The sequence below is a fragment of the Mastomys coucha genome, unplaced genomic scaffold, assembly GCF_008632895.1.
Source record: "Mastomys coucha isolate ucsf_1 unplaced genomic scaffold, UCSF_Mcou_1 pScaffold15, whole genome shotgun sequence".
In the NCBI taxonomy this organism is placed as follows: Eukaryota; Metazoa; Chordata; class Mammalia; order Rodentia; family Muridae; genus Mastomys; species Mastomys coucha.
The window spans coordinates 104,274,258-104,299,170 of NW_022196897.1; the positions used below are offsets into that span (position 1 = coordinate 104,274,258).

Genomic DNA, 24,913 nt, shown 5'->3' on the forward strand with positions numbered 1-24,913 from the left:
AAGAGTGTTTCCAAACACTGTGGTCTCCTTTTGAGTCATTGAATCTCATTAATAAAAGAATTTCAAAATAGAATTGGAAGGGAGCTCAAAAGCAATTTTATTTAAGCTTGGGAGAAAAGCAATAGAACAGGTAAGCTGAAAAATGTTAGCAGCTGCTAGGAGTTGAAGAGGTGGAGAATCCATTGTAGTTTTTAAGTTAGGCACGGAGATAAGAGAAACAGAAGACCCAGATGTCGGGGAAGCACTGGGACCTCCATGGACACAGCTCAGTAATTAAGACTGCTTGCTTGCTTTGGGAGCATGTGTTGGTGTGTGTGTGTGCTATGAGTGTTTTTCTTGCATGTGTGTATGTACACCATATGTATGCATGCCTGCTACTTGGAAATCAGAAGTCATCAAATATCCAGGAGTTGGAGTTATAGATGTTATGAGTCACCGCATGGGTGCTAAGAACTGGGCCTGGGTCCTCTGTGAGAGCAACAAGTAACTACAACCACTGAGCCATCTCTCCAGCCTCTGATAACAAATATTTATAGTGGAAGAGCTGGGTACAGTGGGGTGTGTTCTTAATCTCAGCACTCAGGAGACAGGTGGATCTCTGAGTTCCAGGGCGGCTTGGCCTACACAGCAAAATAGGAGGAAAGGGGTCACTGCTCTAGGCCATCATTCCAGGAATGCAGTGTGGGACCTTTTCATAAACAAAGGTTTTATTCTGTTGGGGAATTATGACATTTGCACAAAGGACTTACAAAGTAGTGAGATAAAGATTAGAATTTCTTCTTTTTTATAGAGTTTGATAGCCAAAACTCCTATAAAGACAGATAGCTTATCAGTTTAGAGCACTTGCTGATCTTCCAGATAATCTGAATCTGATTCCCAATATCCACGAGAGGTGGCTCAGAATGCTTTAGATCTAGCTTCAGACCTCCCTCAGGCATACTTGACATACATTCACATGTACGAATATCTTAGAGTGATTGACTCAGTTTTTGTTGTCAATTTCCTCTGGAAGGAAGAAACTCTGAAGTTGTCAAAAATAACAGAAACAGTCAGAATATATCCTTCTAATCAAATTTAGTTTATTTCAAATTTGTACCAAAAAATATTCCAGGCACCTCTTCAGATAGATCACTTTCAAAATATACTTATAGACCCTTTGCCAGTGCTGTCATCCCAAAAGCTGCCAGAACTCCGGAGGTCCCATGGTCCAGCCCTCACCCAGGAATACAGCTAGAGTATACATGATGGGTGATTGGAGGGCAGGAATTGGGCTGTGGTGGCTCCTTTTGTCCTCATAGGTAGGGTGTGACATTAAAGGACAATAAATATGTGTTGAATATTAGCAAAAAGGTTACAAGTCCTATGCTTTGTTGCCGTGGCTCTTTGAAGTTCATCTACCTCACTGGCAGTTGGGAGACAGTTCTGCTACTTCATTCTCAGCTCTTGGCCTTCCGGGCTGTGTCCACATTAAACCCTATGTCTTGGTTTTTCAAGAATTCACTTAGGAGGAGGAAGAAAGCAGAAACCTTAGCTGCAAGTACACCCCCAATTTAAATTAAGGTAGGAAATTAGAATAAATTAACTGATAACATAAAAAGTTGAGGGATGATGGTGGTAGCAGTCAAATCTCCAGGGGTCAGGACATCTTGCTTGTTTCCTGAACTCAATAGGGGGTCACGGGAAAAAAGCAACTTGATTTTCTTTTCCACGTTTAAGTAGTAGCCCCTGAGTAATTGAAGTATGATTAGTATCCTAAAATTACTTCCAATTCTTCCAGGTCTTTTTGGAAAGCTGAATCCTAGGATACAAAGAAAGCAAATCTAATATAGAATCAGAATTAAGCTTTTCCCAAATCACTAGAAGTTGACCAGAGACCCTTTTCTGTTATCCTGAGCATCTTCCTCCTTAACTTTCACCATGAGAGCTTAAAGTCTATGCAGTCTGCCTCCTCCCTTGGGAAAGATGCACTTAGAAGACTGCACAAAAAGGCATCTGGGAAGATGTCAGGAAATAAAGCATTTGCCACTTCAGTTTTAGGGTGTGAGTGCGCTGGACTCAGAACCCACATCAAAGCCATGTGTGGTAACAGTCACTGTGGCCAATCTTAAGGGAGATAAGAAAACAATCCCCTGAAGCTCTCTGGCCAGCTAGCTCAGCATGCACAGTGGCCAATAACAAAGAAGCCTTGTCTCAAGGTGAAAGGCGAGGGCTGACACCCAAAGGTTGTCCTGACCATATGAGTCATGGCATATGCCGTGGCTTTCCCACACAAAGTATTACTACCTAGGTTGTATATTGATGTGATCCTAGTACTCGGTGGGGCTGTGGTCAGATAGAAGCCAGCCTAAACTACATTTTGAAGCACTCTTTAAAAAAAAAAAAAAAATTTTTTTTTTACCTCATTAGTGATGTCTGGCAGCTCCTGAGCCAACTTCATCCATTTTCTAGCTTCAGAGTTTTTTCCTAATTCTCTATAGCACTAAGAAAGAAACAACAGTAAAAACTTAAGCTGGTAGATCTCTTGCATTCTCAGCCAGCCTGGTCTACATATCAAGACCTTGTCTCAAAAGTGAGAAAGGAAAGAAAAAAGAGATATGGTAGTGTGCACCTATAACCTCAACATTTAGGAAGCAGGGGTGAGAGGATTGCTGGGAGGTAATAGTCGTCTGAGCTCTCGTCACTAGCACACCACCATACCACTCAATACTTGCTCTCAAGAAATAGGGGCTTAGTGGCATAGATGGCTTAGTGGCAGAGCATCATATACTGTAAGCCTACTGTTAAAAGATCCCATAAATCTGGGCAGTGTTGGCGCAGGCCTTTAATCCCAGCACTTGGGAGGCAGAGGCAGGCAGATTTCCAAGTTCAAGGCCATCCTGGTCTACAGAGTGAGTTCCAGAACAGCCAGGGCTACACAGAGAAACCCTGTCTCCAAAAGCCAAAAAAAAAAAAAATCCCATAAATACAAGGTAAGTATTTCCATCTATGTTAAAGGTAAATTTACCTTAGAAATATATACCCGTCCAGCTTTTGAAAATCCTGGCTGTAGTTCCTCAGCCTGGAAAAAAGAAGAAAATTGCTTTATTAAGAGGTTCATAAATTCAAACTGATGTACAGGTACTAGAAAGCTGTATATAATAATCACAAGATTGATTGTTATGCCTAGGGGTTAGTATTTTTATAAACTCAAAAGTAATTTTGATTTTCCCTCAAAATAAGGTAAATACAGAATTGTCCCCAACCAGGAAACACATCTTCCCCACCAAGGGTCCCAGGAATGAGCCACTGTAGCTTCCGCCCACCCTTCCCTTAATACCTTAAGGAAGCTCTGCAGGGCATCCTGCACAGTGGCACTAAGCGGGCTTTCAAACAAGGCTGTAGCCGTTTTTTTTTCCAACCAGCTCAAGTGAGAAACCTGCCATCAAAAAAAATGAAGGTGTGAACTATCATGTGTTTGTAATCCTAATACTCTAGATGCAGGGGAAACCAGTTCACAGGTAGAATGGGGCTATATGAAATCCCATCGCCAAAAAACCAGTTCAGGCTACCAGGATTGCTCAGCAATAAGTCATAGTCATAAGTGAAGGAGAACCAACTTCCTTAGGTCGTCCTCTGGCTTCCACATGCTCCCATGATATGTGTGCACCCACACATACACAAGCATATACATACTATACACACAAACGTTAGAGTTTCTTGGACTGGGACATGTAGCTTTAGTAGCAGAGGGCCTAGCACATGTGACTCCTTAAATTTACTTGCCAGAACTATTACAAAGTTTGTTTGGGAATGGTAAATACAAAATGTTCTGCATTAAAAGCAATATCTAGGCCGGGCAATGGTGGCACATGCCTTTAATCCCATCACTTGGGAGGCAGAGACAGGCGGATTTCTGAGTTGGAGGCCAGCCTGGTCTACAGAGTGAGTTCCAGGACAGCCAGGGCTACACAGAGAAACCCTGTCTCAAAAAACCAAAAAAAAAAGAAGAAGAAGCTGTATCTAGATGTGATATCATTCACCTGTAATCACATCTCTTAGGCTAAGGCAGAAAGATCATGAGTTCAAGGCGCTCGGCTACATACAACAGGGTCATCTACCAACAGCATGGGCAGTTCAGAGGAAATAAGAGCCAGACCAGGAAGAACTTGAAGGCCTTGTTGGAGATTGGTGTGACATGAACATCTTGGGCCTTAGACTACAGCTCACCTGGTAGCACCACCTGCCAAGAAGAAAGTGACCCCTGGGGTCTGCTGGCTGAAGTTCAATGGCTTTGTCCACATGTTCCTGAGGAGAAAATACAAACTAACATTACACCTAGAGTTGTTGAGAAAAGAACAAAGCACTGAGGCTGTGGGAAAGCCAGCCAGCCTAAGGAAGCAAGGGAGTGGACTGGGCCAGCACGAGGGGAGAGAAGCCTGTCCTCACCTTGAAGCTAAAGCCACTCTGGATACGCTTCGAGATGCCCTCATGCTCAGCCAGCTGACCACAAAGCACTGCATACCTAAGGGGGGAAGCAGCAAGCTCAGGGACAAGGACCAGACGATCAGTGCAGAGAATATGTACTACCCACCATGGCTATACTTCCGCTCTACTTAAAGCACAATAAAAATTCATCTGTAAATAATAATTCTTAGACTCATGGTCTCAGTTAATACTTAATGGTAGGCCTATAATTCTCCAAAGTAATTCTGAGTATTTTTTTAATGCCCTTTCTCTCCCTGCCTGGACACCACCCACCCTGAGTAAATCTCTCCTTTAGTCAGGCGAGATGGCACATTTCAGTAATCACACCACTCAGAGAGGCTAAGGCAGAAGGCTTGTCTCAAGTATAGCAAGTACCTGACATAGCAAAACTCCTGTGTAAAACAAACACAGACAAGGTCTTGATCAGGATCATTAAATGTCCCTATTTTCACAGAGCATAGTCACAAGTATTACAACTTGGAAACATAGTTAGATCACAGCTTAATGATCTGCCCTCATGTGAGACCTGGATCTTTAAATGTCCCTGTTTTCACAGAGCATAGTCACAAGTATCATTACAGCTTAGTGATCTGCCATCGTGTGATGCTGAGTTAGACTTCAACACCAGAATCTGAAAAGTCAGCATCAAACTACAAGAGGTCTAAGTGCGTTCTTGTTACTACCACCTAACTGCATGTACATTAAAAGGTCTCTAGTTTAAGAAACATACAGGTAGTGTATCATTAGGCAGGAAGAATTATGTTCTCAGCACGGTCAAATTAGATGTTCAAGGATTTTTGTTAACTTGAGAACTAGTGGAAAAGAGGAAGAAAGATCTATTTTTTAGACGCCCCGCCCCCCATACTCCCTGCCAGGGGAACAAATCAGTCCTCCTCTTATTGGGGCTGGGAAATGTAGCTCAGGGGTAAAGTACTTACTTGCCTAGCAAATGTAAGGTCTTTACATTTAGTGACAAGTGCCATTTGAAAAGCCAGGAGTATCCAACCTTTGTTTAAAAGATTTTTTTGTCTGTATATAGCATATAAGCACATGTCCATTGAGGTATCAGACTCCTTGACCTGGAGTTACAGTCATGATCTGGGAGCTGGGAACTGAAGTGGAATCTTCTGGAAGAGTACTATGTGCTTCTAACCACTGAACTATATCTCTGCGTTTACAGACACATTCCACAACACACAATGTGGAGATCCATGACAACTCTGCAGAGTCAGTTCTCTCCTGACACGGTGACGTGTATTCTGGGGATGAAACAGGTCTCCAGGCTTGTCCTGCAAGTGTCTTTATCTACTTGAGCCATCTCACTACCCCCAAAACAAACCTTTTAAGGACAACTGAATTCAGTGGTAGGACATACTCTCACTTTACAAGATCCTGACTTCAGTCCCCAGCACCACACGAACATAGACACCAGAAGACCTTACTACCTGAGCTCTGCCCACGATACTCAGTACTAGAAGCAGTTGACAACAGACGGCTTCCCATGCCCAAGTTCCTTCTTCATATATTTGCTAAATATCTTGGGGGTAGGAGGTTGTATTGGACACTTGTAGGGACTCATTTCCAAACTGCTGATCCTTAGGACTGGGTTTTCATTTTTGAGTGCCCAGAGAAAGCAATGGTACCTAGAAAGTTACCTGGCTTCTGAGCAGAACCTTTGCACGGAAAGTTTCAGCCATAGATGGAAAAACACAGCCTCTCAGCTTACATCTGAGGGTAGAGATTTGAAAAGCAGAGGACAGTGGAAGAAGACCGAACCTTTTTAAAAACCAAGACAGATGCTGGAATCAGGGCCCAAGACATGAGGCCTTGGCACGTGCCTGTTGGCAGAATGTGTCTTCCAGAGACCACAAAAGGACTCACTGTGAGTCTTTTGGGTTTACTTTTGTGTGGTACTGCGTATGGAACCCAGGGCCTTATGTGTGCTAGGCAAAGATTCGACCACTGCACCATACCCTCAGGCCAATAAGCTAATAACTCAACTGTTGAACTTCCTGGGTATAAGCTCATATCTTTTCCTCATGCAAACAAGCAAAGAAGCCAATGTCTGCCACCAGCAAGGGATCACAGCTGGGGAAAGCTTTTGCAGGACGGGAAATGCAAGTTATCCCAGCTTCCCTGAAGAGCAAAGAACCAAGTCTGTGGCCAGAGTGACTCTTGGAAAGATATTCAGTCCTCTTAGCCCCAGCAGAATAGTTTGTATTTTCCCTTGCCTTAACCTCCAAAGCACACCTCCCTGATCCCTGACTAGGGTTTGGTGAGGCCTGCAGAAACTCAGAATAACGCTCCCCTTCCTGGTTCTTGAAGCAATTGCCTCTGGCTGGGGTAAAGAGAAGAGTCTACTCTGGCTCTTCCTAAAACTTCAGGATATTATTACCACAGGTGGCTTGCAGCACTCTCATCTCCTTTCTTCAGAGCAGCCTCTGCTTCTTCTTTTCCTGGAAGACAGGTAGACCCAGAGTAAATACAGGCCCCGAGCACCACCACAAGCAACAGTCCAGGAAAAATGAATGACCACTTTGGTTGCACATAGCTTCTCTCTCTCTGCTAGCCTGAGCTATCTCTGTGTTTATTTTTGTTTTGAGGTTTGGGCTCCTCATGTAGCTCAGACTGGCCCTGAACTTGAGATTCTGTTTCCAAGTACTGAGAGCACCACATGAGCTATGCCTGGCTCCTGCCTACCATCTTTTTATACATACTTGATGTTCTTGAAGTCATTTTTTGCATTTCAAGTATAAAAAAGGAACCAACAGCAACTGTCTCCAACAGACCTTATTCTAGAAAGACTGTAAACAGGCTTAAAGATACTTATGTATCACTAAGATTGCATATATTGTTTATATTTTATTCCTAAAAGTATTTGTGATTGGATAAAATTCTTTTTTTTTTGTTATCAAGGCAGGGTTTCTCTGCATAGCCCTAGCTGTCCTGGAAATCGCTCTGTAGATCAGGCTTGCCTTGAACTCAGATCTACTTGCCTCTGCCTCCCAAGTACAAATCAAAGGTGTGTGCTACCATCACCAGGCTAATAAAATTCTTTAAAAAGCCAGTTGAGGCAGCAAAAGCCTATAATCCAAGCATTCAGAGACTAAGGCAGGAAGGTCATAAGTTTGAGGTTACCCTGGACTATGTATTGAAACTGTCTTCTAAAAAAGGTTAGGGGTGGCTAGAGAGATGGCACAGCGACTAAGAGCACTGGCTGCTCTTCTGGAGGACCCAAGTTCAATACCTAGCACCTACATGGCAGCTCGCAACAGCCTATACTCTGGTTCCAGGGGATCCATCACCCTCACACAGACCCACATGTAGGCAAAACACCAATCAGTGCACATAAAAATAAGTAAACCATTTTTTAAAAACATCTGGAAGATCTGTAGGGCCAGGCCTGATGGCTAAGTGGATGATGTGCTTGCTGTGAGTGTGAGGATTATAGTTTGAGTCCCCAGCATCCATGTCCTAGACGGACACAACAGCCTGCCTGTAGTCCCAGCACTTGGGAGACAGAGATGGAATCCCTGGGCCCTGAGTGCTCATGAAGAAAGAGAAAGAAAATTGGAAAGAAACACAAATATAAACTAGGTGGTAGTGGTGGCATACATCTTTAATCTTGGTGCTTAGCAGGCAAAGGCAAGATGACCTCTGAGTTCAAGGCCAGCCTGATCTACAGAATAAGTTCTAGGACAGCCAAGACTACACAGAGAAACCCTGCCTTGAAAAATCAAAAAGAAAAACACATATAATTGTATGTAAGCTGAAGAAATTAAAATTATATCCAAAGGTGTCAATAGTTTCATGTTAAGAAAGAGTCTTACAGAACAACAAAGCTGACTTAGAAAACTCATTCAGGCCAGGCAGTGGTGGTGCACGCCTTTAATCCTAGCACTTGGGAGGCAGAGGCAGGCAGATTTCTGAGTTTGAGGCCAGCCTGGTCTACGGAGTGAGTACCAGGACAGCCAGGGCTACACAGAGAAACCTTGTCTCAAAAAAACCAAAAAAAAAAGAAAAGAAAAGAAAAGAAAACTCATTCAGGGCAAAAATTCTTCAACTTCCACACATTTGTATATCCTATGAAAAATAGTGTTCCCTGGAGAAAGATGTCAGAACACAATTGCACACCTTGATGATGTCATGACTCCCAAGGGAGGGACAAGATAGTGGATTAAGGCATTTGCTGCCAAGGTTAACAACTTGAGTTCTATTCCCTTAATCTGTCTTCTGATAACCACACGTACACTATAGCGTACACGCCCATGCCTACAAATATATTTCCCAGTGGAACAAATGCCTATAATCCCAGACCTTAAAAGGCTAAGGCAGGAGGATCTCAAGTTCCCTGGGCCATATCATAAGACTCTTGTCAAAAAAAAAAATGTTTTATAGGAAAGTGACTACCCATGATCATTTGGCTTGTTCTATCTTGAATTTATATTAAAAACTCAATCTGTCTGGATATAGTAATGTGTGCCTATAATCTGGGCATTGAGAGGTAGAGGAGAGTGGATCAGGAGTTCAAGCCCAGTGTAAGACAAAACAAACAAAAAACTTTCAGCTATTATAAGACAGAGAGGTATCTTATGTTGATGAGCACCAGCAGGTCTGTCAAACCCAGGAGATAATGGTACATATGTGTCAATAAATTCATTACAGGCATTAAGAAAATCCAAAAAAGATGTGGGGAGGCTTGTTAATCCATCCTCTTCCTAAGATCTTCATGGAAGACTGAAAGACTGGGGGTGGGGAAGCTGAGTGCCTAGATGGCCTAGAACTCACTATGTACACCAAGCTGATCTTACTTACACGGGCCTCCCCATGCTAAGATCACAGCCATGTGTTCCCATATCCAGCTCAGACTTTTAATAAGAATAAAGTCCAATGGGGAGAGGGGAAAAATGGTCAAAGGAAATCATGTGGTTAAACTTCAGCCCAAATGTTGATCAGAACCATCACCTGAAATCTAAGAAATAAAACAATCTTTAAAGTCTAAGCATATTTTGCCTATAGATATGTCTGTGCACCATGTGTATGTCATTCCTGCAAAGGCCAGAAGAGGGCATCTGACCCCCCCCCTATAACTGGAGTTGCGATCCTTGAACCCTGTGGGTGCTGGAAACTGAAGCCAGCTTCACTGAAGAGCAGCCAGTAGTTGTGACTGCTGAGTCATTTCTTCCACACCCACAAACTTTTCCCTGAGTGCAGTGGTGCAGCCCTGGGGGATAGAGGTAGTGGTAAAGGATTGCTGATAACGCTGGAGGCCAGCCCAGTCTGTGTGGCCAGTTCCAGAGCAGCTAAACCTGTCTCCAAGACTTTTAAGGCAGGGTCTCATATAGTTCAGACTGGCCTCAAATTCATGATCCTCCTAAGTGCTGGGTACTGGTATATGCTACCAACACCTAGCTGAAAGCAGAAACTTTTGAAAAGAAAAATGAAGTAATAAGTGAACCTGAAACTCATAGTGTAACTTAGGCTGTCTTGCACTCACAGCAGTCTTCCTGCCTCAACCCCCCAAGAATTGGGAGTATGGTATGAGCTGCCACACCAGGTCATCCCTTTTTTTAAAGTTCTAGATTCTTTCACTTCATGACCAACAAGGCCAAGTCCTAAGACTGGCACAGTTCAATTGAATTCTAGCTTCCAAAATAGAGACTTAGGAAACAGACTTACTAAATGGATCCTTGAGACTTAACAGAAGTCAGCAATAACCTCCAAACTACTTCTCGTAGGTGCTCACATACATGCTACACTCAGCCTCAGAAGCTCTGCCTTGCTGACTCAAGATTCCTAAGGAGCAGGCAAACCCTCCTCTGGTTAACATATGGCGCTCCTTCTTCCTGGTTGGGAAGTCAAAGCAAAGACTAATGTGACCATGGCATACACATTAACCAGGACAGGCACCTATGCTACTCACTATGAAGAGCAGAAAAGCAGAGCACGCTATCTCAAAATCCTTATCTTCAGAGGAAGCAAAGGGCCTTGGAAGGTAGTTTGTCCCTGCTGATACTATTCCTGTCCTGACAGATTTGTGGTTCCCCTGGGCCTCAAGCAAATGGGCCAGCTGTATCAGCTGGTTACACTCCCATCGGGTACCTGTCAGCATTTACCATTTAGGGCATATGACTTCTTCTCGCTCTCCTCCTCAGTAAGCTCAGACATGTCACTGTAGGCCCGGGCCAGGCGCCACAGAAAGTCTTGTCGGCTTCCATACTACAGACCAAAAAGGAATATGTGAGTCTCCTCAGCCATGAAGAATGGAGGCCCTGGTCTTCCCCACACTGTAGGCTTGTTTCCAAGACAGTGCTATAGTCACTGACATCAGGCAGTCAACTGAAAACATTATCTCTAGTTGATAGCTTGCACAATCACAGGGTAAGAACAGTGGTCTCCTAATAATGCCATGAAGATATGAGACACAGCAAAAGAAGATTAGGCTGACATGAAATTGTTTAATACAAAGGAGAATTCTGCTAGGCACGGTGGCTTGCACCTTTAATCCCAGCACTCAAGAGGCAGAGGAAAGTGGATCTGTAGGAGTTTGAGGCCAGCCAGGGCTACTTAGTTAAACCTGCCTTGAGGGATGGGGTGGTGTCTAATTTAGGGGGGAATTTACATAATAAATTTGGCTTGTGAGCCTGAGGGAATTGTTGAATGACCTACACAATGTCACTTATAATAGAAATTTCAAGTAGGGCATGCAGATTCAACTATCTCAAGGAAAACTGAAGGAACAGGGTGTGGTGGAGTTAAGGGAGAACGAGTATTCCAGTCCTTTGCAATCCCCCCCCATAGAGAGGAGGGCTCCCTAGAATTGTACAGGAGGCAGAAAACCATGCAAGAAGCTACAATAAGCACTACAACAGCTTCAAGACCTCTGTGGGAAAGGATAAACAACTGAGCGGATACGTGCAGAAGCAGCCCTCTCACCCCTATCTCCTTTCCCATGTTGCTTTGTTGGGTTAGAAACCCCATGGGTCTGTTTTCAGTCCCTGGGAGTATCAGATTCAGGGGAGGAGTGCAGTCTCACCGCCAGCTTATTGTTGAGCAGCAGCTGGAAGCCTTCCCTCTTGTCCTGCTCACTGCCCTGGTGCAGCTCATCCGCCTGCTGCAGGACCAGCTGCACATCCTCAAGGCCCAAGGAGTCATCATCCTCCAAGGTAGCCGAAGCCGGACTGGATGCTGCCTCCACGTCAAGGTCCAGAGAGTCCTTCCTCCCCAGCCTCACAGTCTCGCAGCTCACTTCGTCCTCAGCGTCCCCACTCTCCTTGTCAGAGTCCCGCTCATAGTCAGACTCCGCGTTGGCTGTTGTATAACTGGCAGAGAATTAAGGGATAGGGTTAAAAAAGGGGGATTATTTAGCTCAAAACTAGGGTTTGTTCTCCAGCCCCAGAAGAAGGGCTATTCTGCATTGTCTACTGAGCCAGACCATTTCTTATAGAAGGGCAGAAACTAGTCTTCAAGAGAAAACTTGAACTATAAGCTAGGGAAATGATCGGAGAAGAAGTTGGAGGCAGCTAGGTGCTGTGTAATAGTCAGGGTCAAATATAAAATCCCTCTGTTTAGCTACTATTCCAACTGCAGAAAACAAGGGGAAGAAAATGTTTTAGAGCTAGGGATTTCATAATCATCCTTCTTAGCCGCAACACATCTGTCAGGAGCTACCTGCATGGGTACCGGCCTTTGAGGCATGAGCGGCACCCACATATTTCTCCAATTTCTTTCTCAAATTTGTACCTGCGACCAAGTCTACAATCAAACCTCAATGGCAGGAGAGGGAGCCTGGGGAACACGAAGAGCAGCAGATGCAAACGGTAGGGCAGAGGAGGAAGATGCAAACACTCCCCTAGAATAACGTCTCTGTCGTTAGAAGCCAGGTGGTTTCTAGGAGCCAACACCGCAGAGGAAGCCAAGTGTCTTAGTTCTCTGTCCACCAGCAGCTAACGAATTACTACTTAAATCATACAAGAAATGGGCCTGGGACAAAGGAGATTTCCAGGGGCCAGAAACAGACACCTGAGAGCCCTCCAGAAGCACAAGGAAGATTTTACATTTCATTTGGGAGAAAACCTTCCTCCCTGGAGTGAAGAATAAAGGCAGGTTCCCTGTGGCCAACAGAAATCAACCAAACAAGAGTCTCTGACCACATAAGACAGCCTAACAAATCCTGCAGGAATTTTTGCCGAATCCTGCAGGCAAAGGCACTGTCATCTAGAGAGCCATAGAGGCTTCGGAGGGCACCAGGGAGTAGACGCTGTTGGAGCCCCAGTCTAAGCATATGGCTACTACTGTTTAGGGCAGCTTCTTTTTATCTGAAAAGCATCCAAAGCATCGATTACAAGAACCTGCATGAGCCAGGCAATGGTGGCGCATGTCTTTAATCCCAGTTCAAGGACAGCCTGGTCTGCAGATCCGAGTTGCAGGACAGCCAGAGCTACACGGATAAACCCTGTCCTGAAAATAAACACACACACACACACACAAATGCATGATATTTAAATATCATCCTAGTGTCTTTCCTCCTGGGAGTTTGCAGTAAGAACTTGGAGATTAAAGGACCAAGGAAAAGTACCAGACTTCATAACCAATCTGAGTACTGAGGAATGAGACTATACAAGGGCAAGTAGAGAAACTCCAGCTGAACTTAGACAATGACCTGCCCAAGTGAGAAAATCAAGCCACGGTCTCTACCCAGTCTAGCCAGGGCCAAGGTAAAGTAGATAAGGGATACAACTGCTGTGGAGAACTTGTTTTTCTTTGCTACAAGAGAAGAGCTAGGCTGAGGGAGTTCAAATAGGAGATTGTGTCTCCAGCACTCCCAGGATGCACTACTCTGGCTCTGTTGCCTTTTCCCTGAGGCTCAAAGGCCAGAACTCTGAATAGCCTAGCAGCTAGAGGTAAGAAGGGAGCCACCAGCTGGGTGAGAACAAACAGAGCCCCATGAAGCAGGAAGGCTAACAGAGAGAGCTTTGCACCTCAGCCCCACCTCAAGACCTAACCAAGCTCAAGACCCACATCATGGTAACAATCATGGCTTTTAAGGGCCTAAAAAGAGATTTGCTATGTGCCAGGATTATTCACACTATTTACAACATTCCCTTACCTATTACTTCCAACCTTTGTGGAAATCTATCAGACAGGGCTTCACTGGTTGCCATGCCCCAAGGCTTTTGAGATAAGCATACTAGAGAAACAGTTCCCACAAAGAGCTGATGAATTAAAGACTTGGCTTCCCAAATGTCTGTGCCTGCTACTGACTACTTTCTTTGACCTCCTAATGTTCATTAGAGAGCTGAGCCTGGGACACTAAGTCAGGAGCAGGCCTAGGTCCTAAGCCTGTGACTCTCGGCAGTAGAGATAAGCCACGTTAAAGAAGGAAAGAAGACAAGAGCTCAAGGAATAAAGATGAGAAGTTGTGGCTGGGATGCCAGGGAAGTTGGGTTTAAAGGCATGTTGGGTTCTTCAGGGAAAATATCAAGCCATGTTTGGTACAGTGCCCGGGGATAAGTTCATACGCCTGCACAGTGATTCTGCTTTCCTCATGACAGTCAACATCTGGAAGAAAGACAGAATACAGGGTAAGAGACAGTTTGGCAAGTAAAGGCACATGGTACTAAACATGGCGACCTGAGTTTGAGCTCAGGACACACATGATGAAAGGAAGAATCCACTGCTCAGTTTTCTTCTGACCTCTACTGCACAACTGTGGCACACCCCTGTTGCACACATACACACACAAAAATTAAATAAGTGTAAAAAGATTTATAAATAAAAATAAATTTTAAAAAAAGAGACTGTAGCTGGTAGTGATGGTGGTGGCACATGCCTTTAATGCCAGTGCTTGGGAGGCAGACGCAGATGGATTCCTGAGTCTGAGGATAGCCAGGGCTACACAGAAGAAACCAGTCTCAGAAAAGAGAAACAGAAATTTTAGCTCTCCATAGAATAGCCTACCAAATCATCCCTCAAAGACCTCCCTAAGGTACACATGCTTAAAGCCATTTCAGAGTGTGTGACCTCCTCCCAGAATTTCCCTTTGACCTATCTGGCATGTACCATTATAAAAACTTACTCACTATGGCCACTGCCCCTGAGAGCAGCCAGCTAAGCCACAGTTTGCATCATCATCAGCTTTCCTATGCCACAGGACCAGTCATGGAGCTGAACCCAGTGCAGCCTTAACTAAGAAAGCCATCCACACCTTTGTTGCCTACCTGCTCCTTGTGGCTAGGATGGTCCAGTGAGCAATGCATGCAGTAAGGCACCTACTCTGACCCACTGACTCCAGGAGATTAACTTGTTTATGTTACTTCTTGAGACACAGAGTCTTACTAAATATTCTAAACTAGCCTCAAACTCACTATTGTAATTCTAGGCTGGCCTTCTGCCTCAGATTCCTGAGTCCTGAGTACCACCATACTTGGCTGACCCTACAAGTCTGTATAATTTCTTTAAATCATCAGTTAAGAGGACTGTTGGTAGTGTTCATTACTGCCCAGTCATTCTTCTGTATTAAGCTTTTCTTAAAAAAAAAAAAAAAAGGAAAAAAAGTAAAAGCAAACAAATGATCATGAACGGTCTGAGTTTTACATTTTGAGCTTGAGAAAAGCTCTCCTTCTGTTCTTCCCTCTTAAAAAGGTCAACCAGGGGCTGGAGAGATAGCTCAGTGGTTAAGAATACTTGTTGCCCTTGCAGAAAAACTAGGTTTGGTTCCCAGCACCCACAATATGTCTCACAACCATCCATTAGCTCCAATTCCAGGAGATCTAACGCCCTTTTATTTCTGCAGGCACCAGGCACACAAATAGTGTATATAAACACATACATAGAAAACATTCATACATATAAAATAAATCTTAAAAACAATTACATGCTTGGAGGCCAGCCTGGTCTACAGAGTGAGTTCCATGACAGCCAGGACTACACAGAGAAACCCTGTCTCAAACAAACAAACAAACAAAAAACAATTACATGCAAACAGTTGGAGAGATGGCTCAATAGTTAAAAACTCTTAACTATACTTGCAGATCTTGGTTCAGTTCCCAGCACTCACACAGCAGCTTACAACCTCTTGTAAATGTAGTTCTGAGGGGTTCAATGCCTTCCTTCAAATCTACACAGGCTCCTGTATGTGGTACATAGAAATTTACACAGCCACAAACACATAAATACCAATCCTTCAAAGAAGGTTCAGTGAGGCTGGAGGATAGTTCAGCTGGTAAGAGTGCTTGCTACAGAATCTTGAGGACCTCAGTTCAAATCCCCAGAAGCCAGATGATTTGTGTACCTGTAACTCATGCTATGGGAGGCAAAGACAGAAGCTGGGACTGCCTAGCCATCAGCCTAGCCAGGAGACCTGTCTGGAGGAAATAAAGCAAATAAAATAAAGAGTGATATAACAGAACGCCCTTAGTCCTCCTCTAACCTCCAGGTACACACACACATATATATATATAGATCATACACATGGGAAATAAAACTCCACCATCAGTCTCCATCCAAGTGACCGAGTTCATCAGGCTTTGTAAGCATGATCTTAGTCCCAGTATGACTGAGTTCATCCAGCTTCACAAGCATGACCTTAGGCCCAGCACTATCAGTCTTTCTTTGTAACTCAAATGTGTCATTTTTGTCCCCTCCTCTAACATGGGTTAAGGAAGCACCTCCTAGCAGAGCACTTTTAGGTAAACTGAAAAGACTAGTTCTATCTCAGCACTCAGAAGGCAGAGGCAGGAGGATCTCTGTGAGTTTGAGGCCAGTCTGGTCTACAGAGTGAGTTCCAGGACAGCTAGGACTACATAATAAGACCCTGTCTGGAAAAACAAAAAACAAAAACAAACCTGGTTCTACTATCTGTCAAATACACAACTAGAAATCAGACATCCAGACAATAATAACAGTAAACAGGCTGGAGATCTACAAGATTCCACTTGTTTGGGCTGGGGCACTCATTAATAGGCTATGCATAGCATATGTGAAACCCTGAGCTCAATCCTTGGCTCCAACAAATAAATACTTCACTAATTTCAAGAGACTCCTAAACAGAAATCAAATCTGCCAGTAAGCCAAGCAGTGCTGGCAGATGCCTTTAATCAGGAGTCAGAGACAGGTGGATCTCTGAGGTCATCCTGGTGTACAGTCTGAGTTCCAGGATAGCCAGGGCTACATAGAGAAACCCTGTCTCAGGGGTATAAAAAAAAAAAATCTTCCATTAAAGACCAATGGCAGGAGCATGAAAAGGGACAGTAAATTTATTCTTAATTTTTGTAGGAAAGCCAAATGGAGGGCTGGGGATGGAGCCCCATGGTAGAGCACTTGCTTAGCATATGGAAGGTTCTGGGGTTAATCTCCAGCATGAAGAGAGAAACAGGAAGAAGCAGGAGAAAAGAACAGTCCCCTAGACAAGACCAAGTTACTACCGCACTCGGGCCTTCCTGGGCAGTGAGCTGGGGCATCTGAGTCAACGGCACAACTGCAGGGCTACGTGTCACACATGTGCCTACGGAAGCCCTTTGTGCCACTCCTCAGATCACAGATAAGCCAGCTTGTTAGGACAGAGGGGATTTACAGAAGCTGGCTAAGTCTGAGCTTGGACATTGTATAACACTGCTCTGAGTGCCAAAGCTCAAGTTCTTCATCTGAGAAACAGAAGAGCAGAACCTGGGTCACAGGATTATCATGTGGATGAAGTAAGAAAATACCACTAAGGTGCTTAAAACACTATCTGAGGAAGTAAAACAACAAATGGTAGCTAATGTTACAAGGTGTGCCCATAAGAGATGAATCTGCTCACGAGCTTAACTTGTAGCCACCCTAGGCACGTTCTGCTTGACTCAGCCACTCTGACCCGACACCTTCACTATTCTCTGACGTGTCTATTCCTTAAGGAGAAACAAAGGTCAACAGGGGTCACCCAGTGGAAACATCAGCCTCTAAGTCTCCCAGACCTGCTGGGTGACTGGCAAGAGCACCACATGCACAGATGCTGCCACCAAGGACATCAGACTGGCCTTAAGACCAAAGTTTCAGAATGGCGCTGTGGTTTAAAAGTAAAAAGTCCTGACCAAACTTCAAAGAGACTGTCCTGCTTGCCGCTGTCCTACTTCACAGTAAATCCTCTTATCAGATCTGCTGAGCACTTGAGAGACACCTCCCCAGCGTCCAGACGCAAGAGTGAGTGGGCCAGACACCCAGAGAAGAGAGCAACACCTGGGGAAAGGAACACTGGACAGGCCTACAGATCAGGCACACGCTGCTCAGCCGCTCAAAAAAAGAAATGGAATTCTAAAACAACGCTTGTGATGACACAGAAAAATGCCCTTAAAAATGGTGTTAAAAGAAGAGCCCCAAGGCTGAGGAGATGGCTTAGCATGGAAGAGCACCTGCTGCTCTTGCAGAGGACCCAAGTTCAGTCCCAGAGCACGCATGGATGTTTAAAACTATGTAACTATAGTTCTTGGGGATCTGGTGCCCTCTTCTGGGCTCTGCAAGCACCAGACATACAACCAGTGCACTTTCATACACACAGGCAAAATATATACATAAAATGTGTTTTTAAGCCGGGTGGTGGTGGTACATGCCTTTAAATCCCAGCACTTGGGAGGCAGAGGCAGGCAGGTTTCTGAGTTTGAGGCCAGCCTGGTCTACAGAGTGAGTTCCAGAACAGCCAGGGCTATACAGAGAAACCCTGTTCCGAAAAAAACAAACAAAAACAAAACAAAACAAAAAAAAGCCAACTCATAAAACAGATGTATGCCATAACCACCGCTACATTCCCATGTTATGTCTGAATGACACAAACTGGGAAGCTGTTACTATTCAATCATATCCCAACTTTTCAAAAATTATTTACAGAACTTGTTTTGGATTCTGATAGTGTTTTGACAAATACAATGCAGCTGGAACTGCACTGCCTCCAGGAGACAACTCACCCTCCTTCACTCTCTGCATCTGTAAGTGTCGCCCCGGAGGAGGCAGTGAAGTAGACAGAACTGGAGCCGGTGGAGTCACTCCTCTCCCTGGCGAAAGGGAACCTGCGCCGACGAGCCACTCTCTGGTTTTCTTCTATATGAGATCTAGAAAGCAGGCACCACCCCAGAATGCACATTAGGACTCACACAGCCTGTCTTTTCCTCACTCCTCCCTCATTAAAGGAGCAGAGAAGATCCTGAGTCTTTGCTCTCAGGGGAGTAAGGGCAGCGCCTCAGGCTACCTCCTAGCAGACTAAACTGGGAACAAGAGAGGCTGAGCTGCTTCAATAGGCCAAAAGGGCACAAAGGGAGCAACACAATCAGGATAAGAAAGGAACCAGCCAAGCAGCCTCCTCCACCCTAAGTTAGCAGCTATATAGGATGGGCTTGTTTAGAACCACAAAGAGCTGAACACACTTCAGCTGAAAAGCCATAGAAGCCAGGAAAAGCTGAGCGAGAGACCCAGCCACTCACCGGACCTCCCCGACAATCTCCCCAGCCAGTCCTTGCAGGCTTCTCTGAAGCTCCTCTACCTCACGCCGCAGTGCCATAAGACTGGTCAGCACAAAGTCCAGGCGGTCCAGCACCTTCTCCTGTCCTTCCTGTGGGAGGCTGGGCAGCACCGCAGCATCTCCAGCTTCCCCTGGGATAGCCCGCAACTGTGTCACTGAAGCAAGGGGAACAGGAGACAGAGATACCCATGAGATATAATGAGGGAAAAAAAACAAACCTTTCAAACCTAGACTTCGAAAGCACTTGCTTCTCTTGTTGTTTATTTGTTTGTTGGTTTTTATATATATTGGTGTTTTGCCCACATGTGTGAGGGAGTTGAATCCCCTGGTTATAGACAGTTGTGAGCTGCCATGTGGGTGCTGGGAATTGAACCCAGATCCTCTGGAGGAGCATTTATGAGACAGGATCTATGTAATTCCAGCTGTCCTGGAACTACATAGGGTTTAAAGGCATGAGACATTAAGCCGGGCCACTTGCTTTTCCTGGAGTTCAATTCATAGAAGCGAATTTGAGCCTCTGGGAGCATACATTTCACAGCTAAGGCATAGACAAGCCACGTGAAAATCTGAACTGACAAGATGACTCTTGGGTAAAAGTACTTGCTGCTGAGACTGACAACCTAGGGTCAATGCCTAAAACCTACATGGTGGAGGGAGGGAACCAGGTCCTACACACAGAAGTACTGAGGCAGGTTTACACACTGGTGTGTCTACACATGTATATACACACACACACACATACACACACACACACACACACACACCCTTTAAGGTCGCAGTCTCTAAAGAAACACTTATCTGCTTGAAGAACCTTTAGAACACAGCAGGTAATGTAAAATGCCTTCAAGGGTGTGGTACTTAGAAGGCGGGGCAGCTGTTCTGCTAGAGTCAAAGAAAACCTTTGGCCAGGAGTGGTGGCCTCAGAGGTGGAGGCAGGAGGGTCAGGAGTTCAAGACTAGCTTCAGCTAAACAGTGTTTGAGGCTAACCCAAGCTATGTGAAGCCCTGTCTCAAAAATACAAAAAGGAAAAAAAAGTGTCTGGCCTTATGGTGCTAAATACCAGGTAATCAATACCAACCACCCAGTAAAACAAAAACTGGGTTTGTTAAAATCCTGTTCTCTCAATGAATAGTTACTATTCTCTTGAGGTCATAATTAATATCTGCAGAGCAGAGCAAAAAAGAAAATGAACAATCACCAAGAAAAGGCCCACGGAAAAAACTGGCCAAACTCCATAAGAAAAACAGTTACCAAGATGAATCTGCTCATTCCCAAACTGAGCGTGGATGAATCAGGAACCTGGTAGACATTTAAAGCAACTGGACTGGAATATACAATATGGATAAACTCAAGAGGGCAGGCCCACAGAACAGACATGCATACAGCCCTTGTTAGAAGAAATCTAGGCCAGCAGTGCTTGGGGTACAGCAAGAAAGAAGATCCCTAGAATGTGTAGGCTTTCTCCCATCCTCAGGGGAAGCCAGACCACTAGTAAGAAATTACAAATGAACAAAGTACAAGTGACGAGAGAAAGCCAGGTCACTGGCCATGCCACACTACCACTGTTATCAGACGCTGACAGCTGCAACCTAGGGTGATAAGTCTGCAGACACTCTTGCAGAACTAACATTCCCAGTCAGCACTGAATCAGAACATATATGAGAACAGTGGTCAGAGAAAACATTTTCAATGAGCAGGGAACCAGGTGCCCACACAAGCCTTTGTTACCCAAATAAGGGGAGGAACTCAAAGCCCCAGCTGCTTTGCCTAAATGACTTAACCTGAAGACTTTTTACAAACCAAAACCCATTTCATCGGTCACTGCTGGCTTTCAACCATTTGGTTTCAGTTGCTTGAGTGTGCTCTCAGCCCAAGCTGTGGAAAAGTCCACTGGACCAGACGACAGGTCCAGCTTTGCCACTTACTCTGTAACAACCTTGAGAAAGTTACACAATCCCTCTGAATTTTTCTTCATAAAAGGGATTTTTAAAACTTGGATTACTCTCTAAACACCCTTCACATCTGGATACATATATCTACGCCACCAGAACTTTTAATTCCAATGAGATTATTTCTTGTTCCTTCTTTCAGACTCTTCCTCTGTCTAACACACCCCTCACCCAACACTTCTCAAATGCCCTCGGTACCCATGACCAGAACTAGAAAGTGAAAGCTACAGTCTTCTTGCATCAAGCTTTCCTGGAATCGGAGGAAAGGGCACGGTTTTCCTTTTCGATAAGTTTTCCTAAAAGAGTGAAACTCAGCCTACCCCTGCCCCGCCAACCTGCTCTGCGAAAGATAGCCCAAGGCCCAGTGCCATCAGTTAGTAATGACCTGTGCTCTTACCCTGGCGTCCACGCTCTGAAGCCTGCGCATAGTCCAGGGAGTTGGGCAGACTGTGGCTCCGGCCACGGCGCTGGGTCCGTTTCCATCGCTGGCTGTAAAGGACGCACAGGAATCCAAGGCCGGCGGCAGTACCAAGTAACAGTCCCAACCCGGCGCGGGAGCCGCCCAGGGCCCCCAGTCTAGACATAGTGTACCTGCAGCCCGCGTAAGAAACAGGAGCGAACCGAGAGAGAGTCATGAGGCCGGTCCTCCACCCCCGAGGCAGAACCCGTTAGCCACGGCCTCACCCAGGCCAGGCCCTCGGGTGCCGCAGCCCCCGGCGCAGAAGGACGCCCTGCCGAGGGGCACCAGCGCCGGTCCAACGCGCCCCTGCCCAGTGCAGTTCGGCTTCTGCGCCCCCGGCCTCCCAGCACCCGGTACATGGCAGCCTCGCAGCCGGCTGCACGCTCTCGGCCTTACGGCGCCCCCAGAAGCCACGCCGGCCCGCAGGAGACCAACTCAGACCCTTACCCAGCCACCAGCCACCATGGCAGCAGCAGGCACCGCGGCTTCACGCTGTCAATGATCTTGACGTCCTTAATCCGCGCCACCTGCTCCGCGCGCGGTGAGACGCGCGTGGAGATGACGCACAAGGCTCTGCCTCCCACCCGGGCTCTGGGGGCGGGGCTACATCAGCGAGAGGACGCTGTACCTGAGCTGGCGAAGGCGGATCGCGTTAGCGAGTGCCCGAGCCTGCTGGGCGGACTCTACCCTGCCGTGGGTTCCCCCGGTACTGCACCCAGAATGTGCTCTGCAAATCTCACGCTGCCTATACCTGGAAGATGCCACTCCCCCACCTCTTCTTAACACTGTCTTTATTTCTGGCTAAGTTCTTTACCGATTTTCTAGTCAAATCCCAAACAACGCCACTGCCAGATGAAATTAGAGAAAGTTGCCGGGGCAGTGGTGGCGCACGCCTTTAATCCCAGCACTTGGGAGGCAGAGGCAGGCAGATTTCTGAGTTCGAGGCCAACGTGGTTTACAGAGTGAGTTCCAGGACAGCCAGGCTGGGACTTCTACCAGCCTGCTTTACTAAGTCAGGGATATAGCCCAGACTGGCCTCTAAGGAGTCACAAACGCTATGCAAGTGCTGCGCCACTGAACCACATCACCTATCTTTTTTTTCTTTTTCTTCTTTTTTTTTTTTTTTGGTGGGGGGGGAGGGCTTTTAAATTTTGAGACCAGATCTCAAATTGCCAAAATTAGCTTTTAATTCACCCTGTGGCACAGACAGATCTTGATCTTGTGGTCCTTCTGAATTCCCACTCTGCCAAAAGCTGGGATTATAGGTCTTTGCCATAAAGCCAAGCTTTGGCCTCTCTGGCCTTCTGATTTGGCCTTCCAAATTCTGACATTACAGATTTGTCTGGATCCAAATGTATTCATATATAAATGAATATATATTTAAAAGTATCTCATTTAAAGATAGATAACATGTTTTAGAGGACTGACCTAGGTAGTTCCACTCTCTTTTTATTTTTCAAAGATTTATTTATTTATTTTATATATATGAGTACACTGTAGCTGTCTTCAGACACACTAGAAGAGGGCATCAGAACCCATCACAGATGGTTGTGGTGAGCCACCATGTGGTTGCTGGATCTTGAACTCAGGCCCTCTGGAAGAGCAGTCAGTGCTCTTAACTGCTGAGCCATCTCTCCAGCCCTCCACTGTCTTTTTTTTGTTTCTTGGTTTGTTTTGAGGGTTTTCCCCCATTTTTGTTTTGGGGTTGGTTGGTTTGCTGAGATGGGTTTTTTCTGTATGGCACTGGCTGCCTTGGAACTCTCTTTGTAGACCAGAAGGGCCTTCAACTCACAGAGATCCACCTGCCTCTGTCTTTCACCTTTAAAATGTTATTAAACATTTTGGAGCCAAGTGGTAGTGGTGCCTGTCTTTAATTTCAGCATTTGGGAGTCAGAGGCAGGAGGATCTCTGAGTTTGAGGCCATCCTGATTTATAGAGTGAATTTCAGAACAGCCAGGGCTACAAAGAGAAACCCTGCCTCAACCCCTGCTTCACCACCACCACCACCACCACCCCACCCCACAATCACACTGTGGGTACATGACAAATATGTAAATATGGCAAAGTGGGTAAAGTGTTTGCTATACAAAGCATGACAATGTTAAATACTAGGACCCATGTAAAAGCTGGACATGGTAGCATGCGTCTGTAATCCCAGCTCTTCTACCAGAAGGGTTGTGGACATGGACATCATAAAAGACTCAACAGAGTAGCAACAGAGACCCAGCCTCAAGCAAGATAGAAGGCAAGAACATAACACTAGGGGTTGTCCTCTGACCTCCATACGCGCAGGTTTTGGACACACAAACTAAGAACTAATATTTTAGTTAGCATAGAAAATAATGGGTTTCATTGTAAAATGTTTGTACATGCATGCAGTCATATTTTCTTCACATTCTACCTGCCACTGTCCTCTCCTTTTTCTTAAAAACAAGATTAATTGGGCTGGCTCAGCGGGTAAAATCTCCGTTTGCTCTTCCGAAGGTCATGAGTTCAAATCCCTGCAACCAACCACATGGTGGCTCACAACCACCCATAATGAAATCTGATGCCCTCTTCTGGTGCATCTGAAGACAGCTACAGTGTACTCATTTATAATAATAAATAAATCTTAGCTGGGCGGTGGTGGTGCACGCCTTTAATCCCAGCACTTGGGAGTCAGAGGCAGGTGGATCTCTGAGTTCGAGGCCAGCCTGATCTACAGAGTGAGTTCCAGGACAGCCAGGGCTATACAGAGAAACCCTGTCTCGAAAATCAAAAAAAAAAAAAAAAAAAAAAAAAAAAAAAAAAAAAAAAAAAAAACCAGAAATAATAATAAATAAATAGATAAATAAATCTTTTTTAAAAAGTTAAAAAAAGAAAAAAATGAGACATATTAATTTTATTGGGTAATATAGTCACCCAGGGCTGGAGTGATCCAGTCTGGTCTCCAGGTCACTCCAAAAGCCACTTCCCTGAGCACTGAGCAGCTCTGAGGGGTCCTGGGCTAACCGAGCTGATCTGATGGGAGCCCACCAGGAGCCCTGTCTCCTGTTCTCCCTGGTTCCCACCAGGAGCCCCAGTCTCCTGCCACAGACTTGTCCAGTGTGTTGCTGAAGAGTGGAGATGGAGAGTGCAGAGCTGTAGAGCTGAACCCCATATTCTGTGGGTCACAGCTCCCCTCTTTGTATGCTCTCTGCTGGACTAAGTATCTTCCACAAGATGCGGAAACGGACCGTGCGATAATAGCTTTGTGTGGATTTTTTTCCAGAGGAGTGGCGACTGTTGGACCCAGCACAGAATGGCTGTACAGAGGGCCCTCAGCTGTATTACAATGCTAACCTGATAGCATCTCCTGGCCGCAATGAGCAGAAGCATGGACGTTGCAGACCCTTTCAGATAAAGTCTGAGATTCTAATGATCGGGGAGAATAGCATCAGGAAAGCAAGGTAAACTGAAGACAGCCAAAAAGCTGTGAATGTGCAGTTTGGAAAATAGGGTCTTAGTACAAACTATGTGCTCAAAGCAAAATCTTCATGTGGGACACACGAGGGGGGGGGTTGATGTATAATG

At 45.3% G+C, this 24,913-nt stretch overlaps 2 protein-coding genes across 2 annotated transcripts in view; one reads left to right on the forward strand and one right to left on the reverse strand.

The window, feature by feature from the left end:
* Positions 1-1,057: 1,057 nt before the first annotated feature.
* On the reverse strand, positions 1,058-21,931 carry Rmdn3 (regulator of microtubule dynamics 3). The gene is made up of 13 exons (XM_031371500.1): positions 21,809-21,931; positions 21,299-21,492; positions 18,915-19,107; positions 18,402-18,545; positions 11,501-11,786; positions 10,581-10,683; positions 6,860-6,920; positions 4,426-4,501; positions 4,207-4,284; positions 3,317-3,415; positions 3,005-3,058; positions 2,399-2,479; positions 1,058-1,798 (listed from the first exon to the last, which is right to left on the reverse strand). Exons 2-13 carry the CDS (start codon positions 21,483-21,485, stop codon positions 1,745-1,747), a joined length of 1,416 nt encoding a protein of 471 aa, XP_031227360.1. The 5' UTR covers positions 21,486-21,492; positions 21,809-21,931; the 3' UTR covers positions 1,058-1,744.
* Positions 21,719-24,913, forward strand: part of LOC116091775 — a 3,448-nt gene continuing 253 nt past the window's right edge. Inside the window, exons 1-2 of the mRNA XM_031373247.1 lie at positions 21,719-22,067; positions 24,612-24,789. Coding sequence (XP_031229107.1) covers positions 21,719-22,067; positions 24,612-24,789 — 527 coding nt within the window. The remainder of the gene's footprint in view (positions 22,068-24,611; positions 24,790-24,913) is intronic.

Excerpts from the sequence above, each read along its gene's own strand:
- Rmdn3 (XM_031371500.1), bottom strand. The coding sequence starts at position 21,485 with ATGTCTAGACTGGGGGCCCTGGGCGGCTCCCGCGCCGGGTTGGGACTG. Across the intron at positions 10,684-11,500 it reads TGCTCAACAATAAGCTGGCG|TATGGAAGCCGACAAGACTT; the intron begins GTGAGACTGCAC and ends TTTGGTCTGTAG. Across the intron at positions 4,285-4,425 it reads AGAGTGGCTTTAGCTTCAAG|GAACATGTGGACAAAGCCAT; the intron begins GTGAGGACAGGC and ends TTTTCTCCTCAG.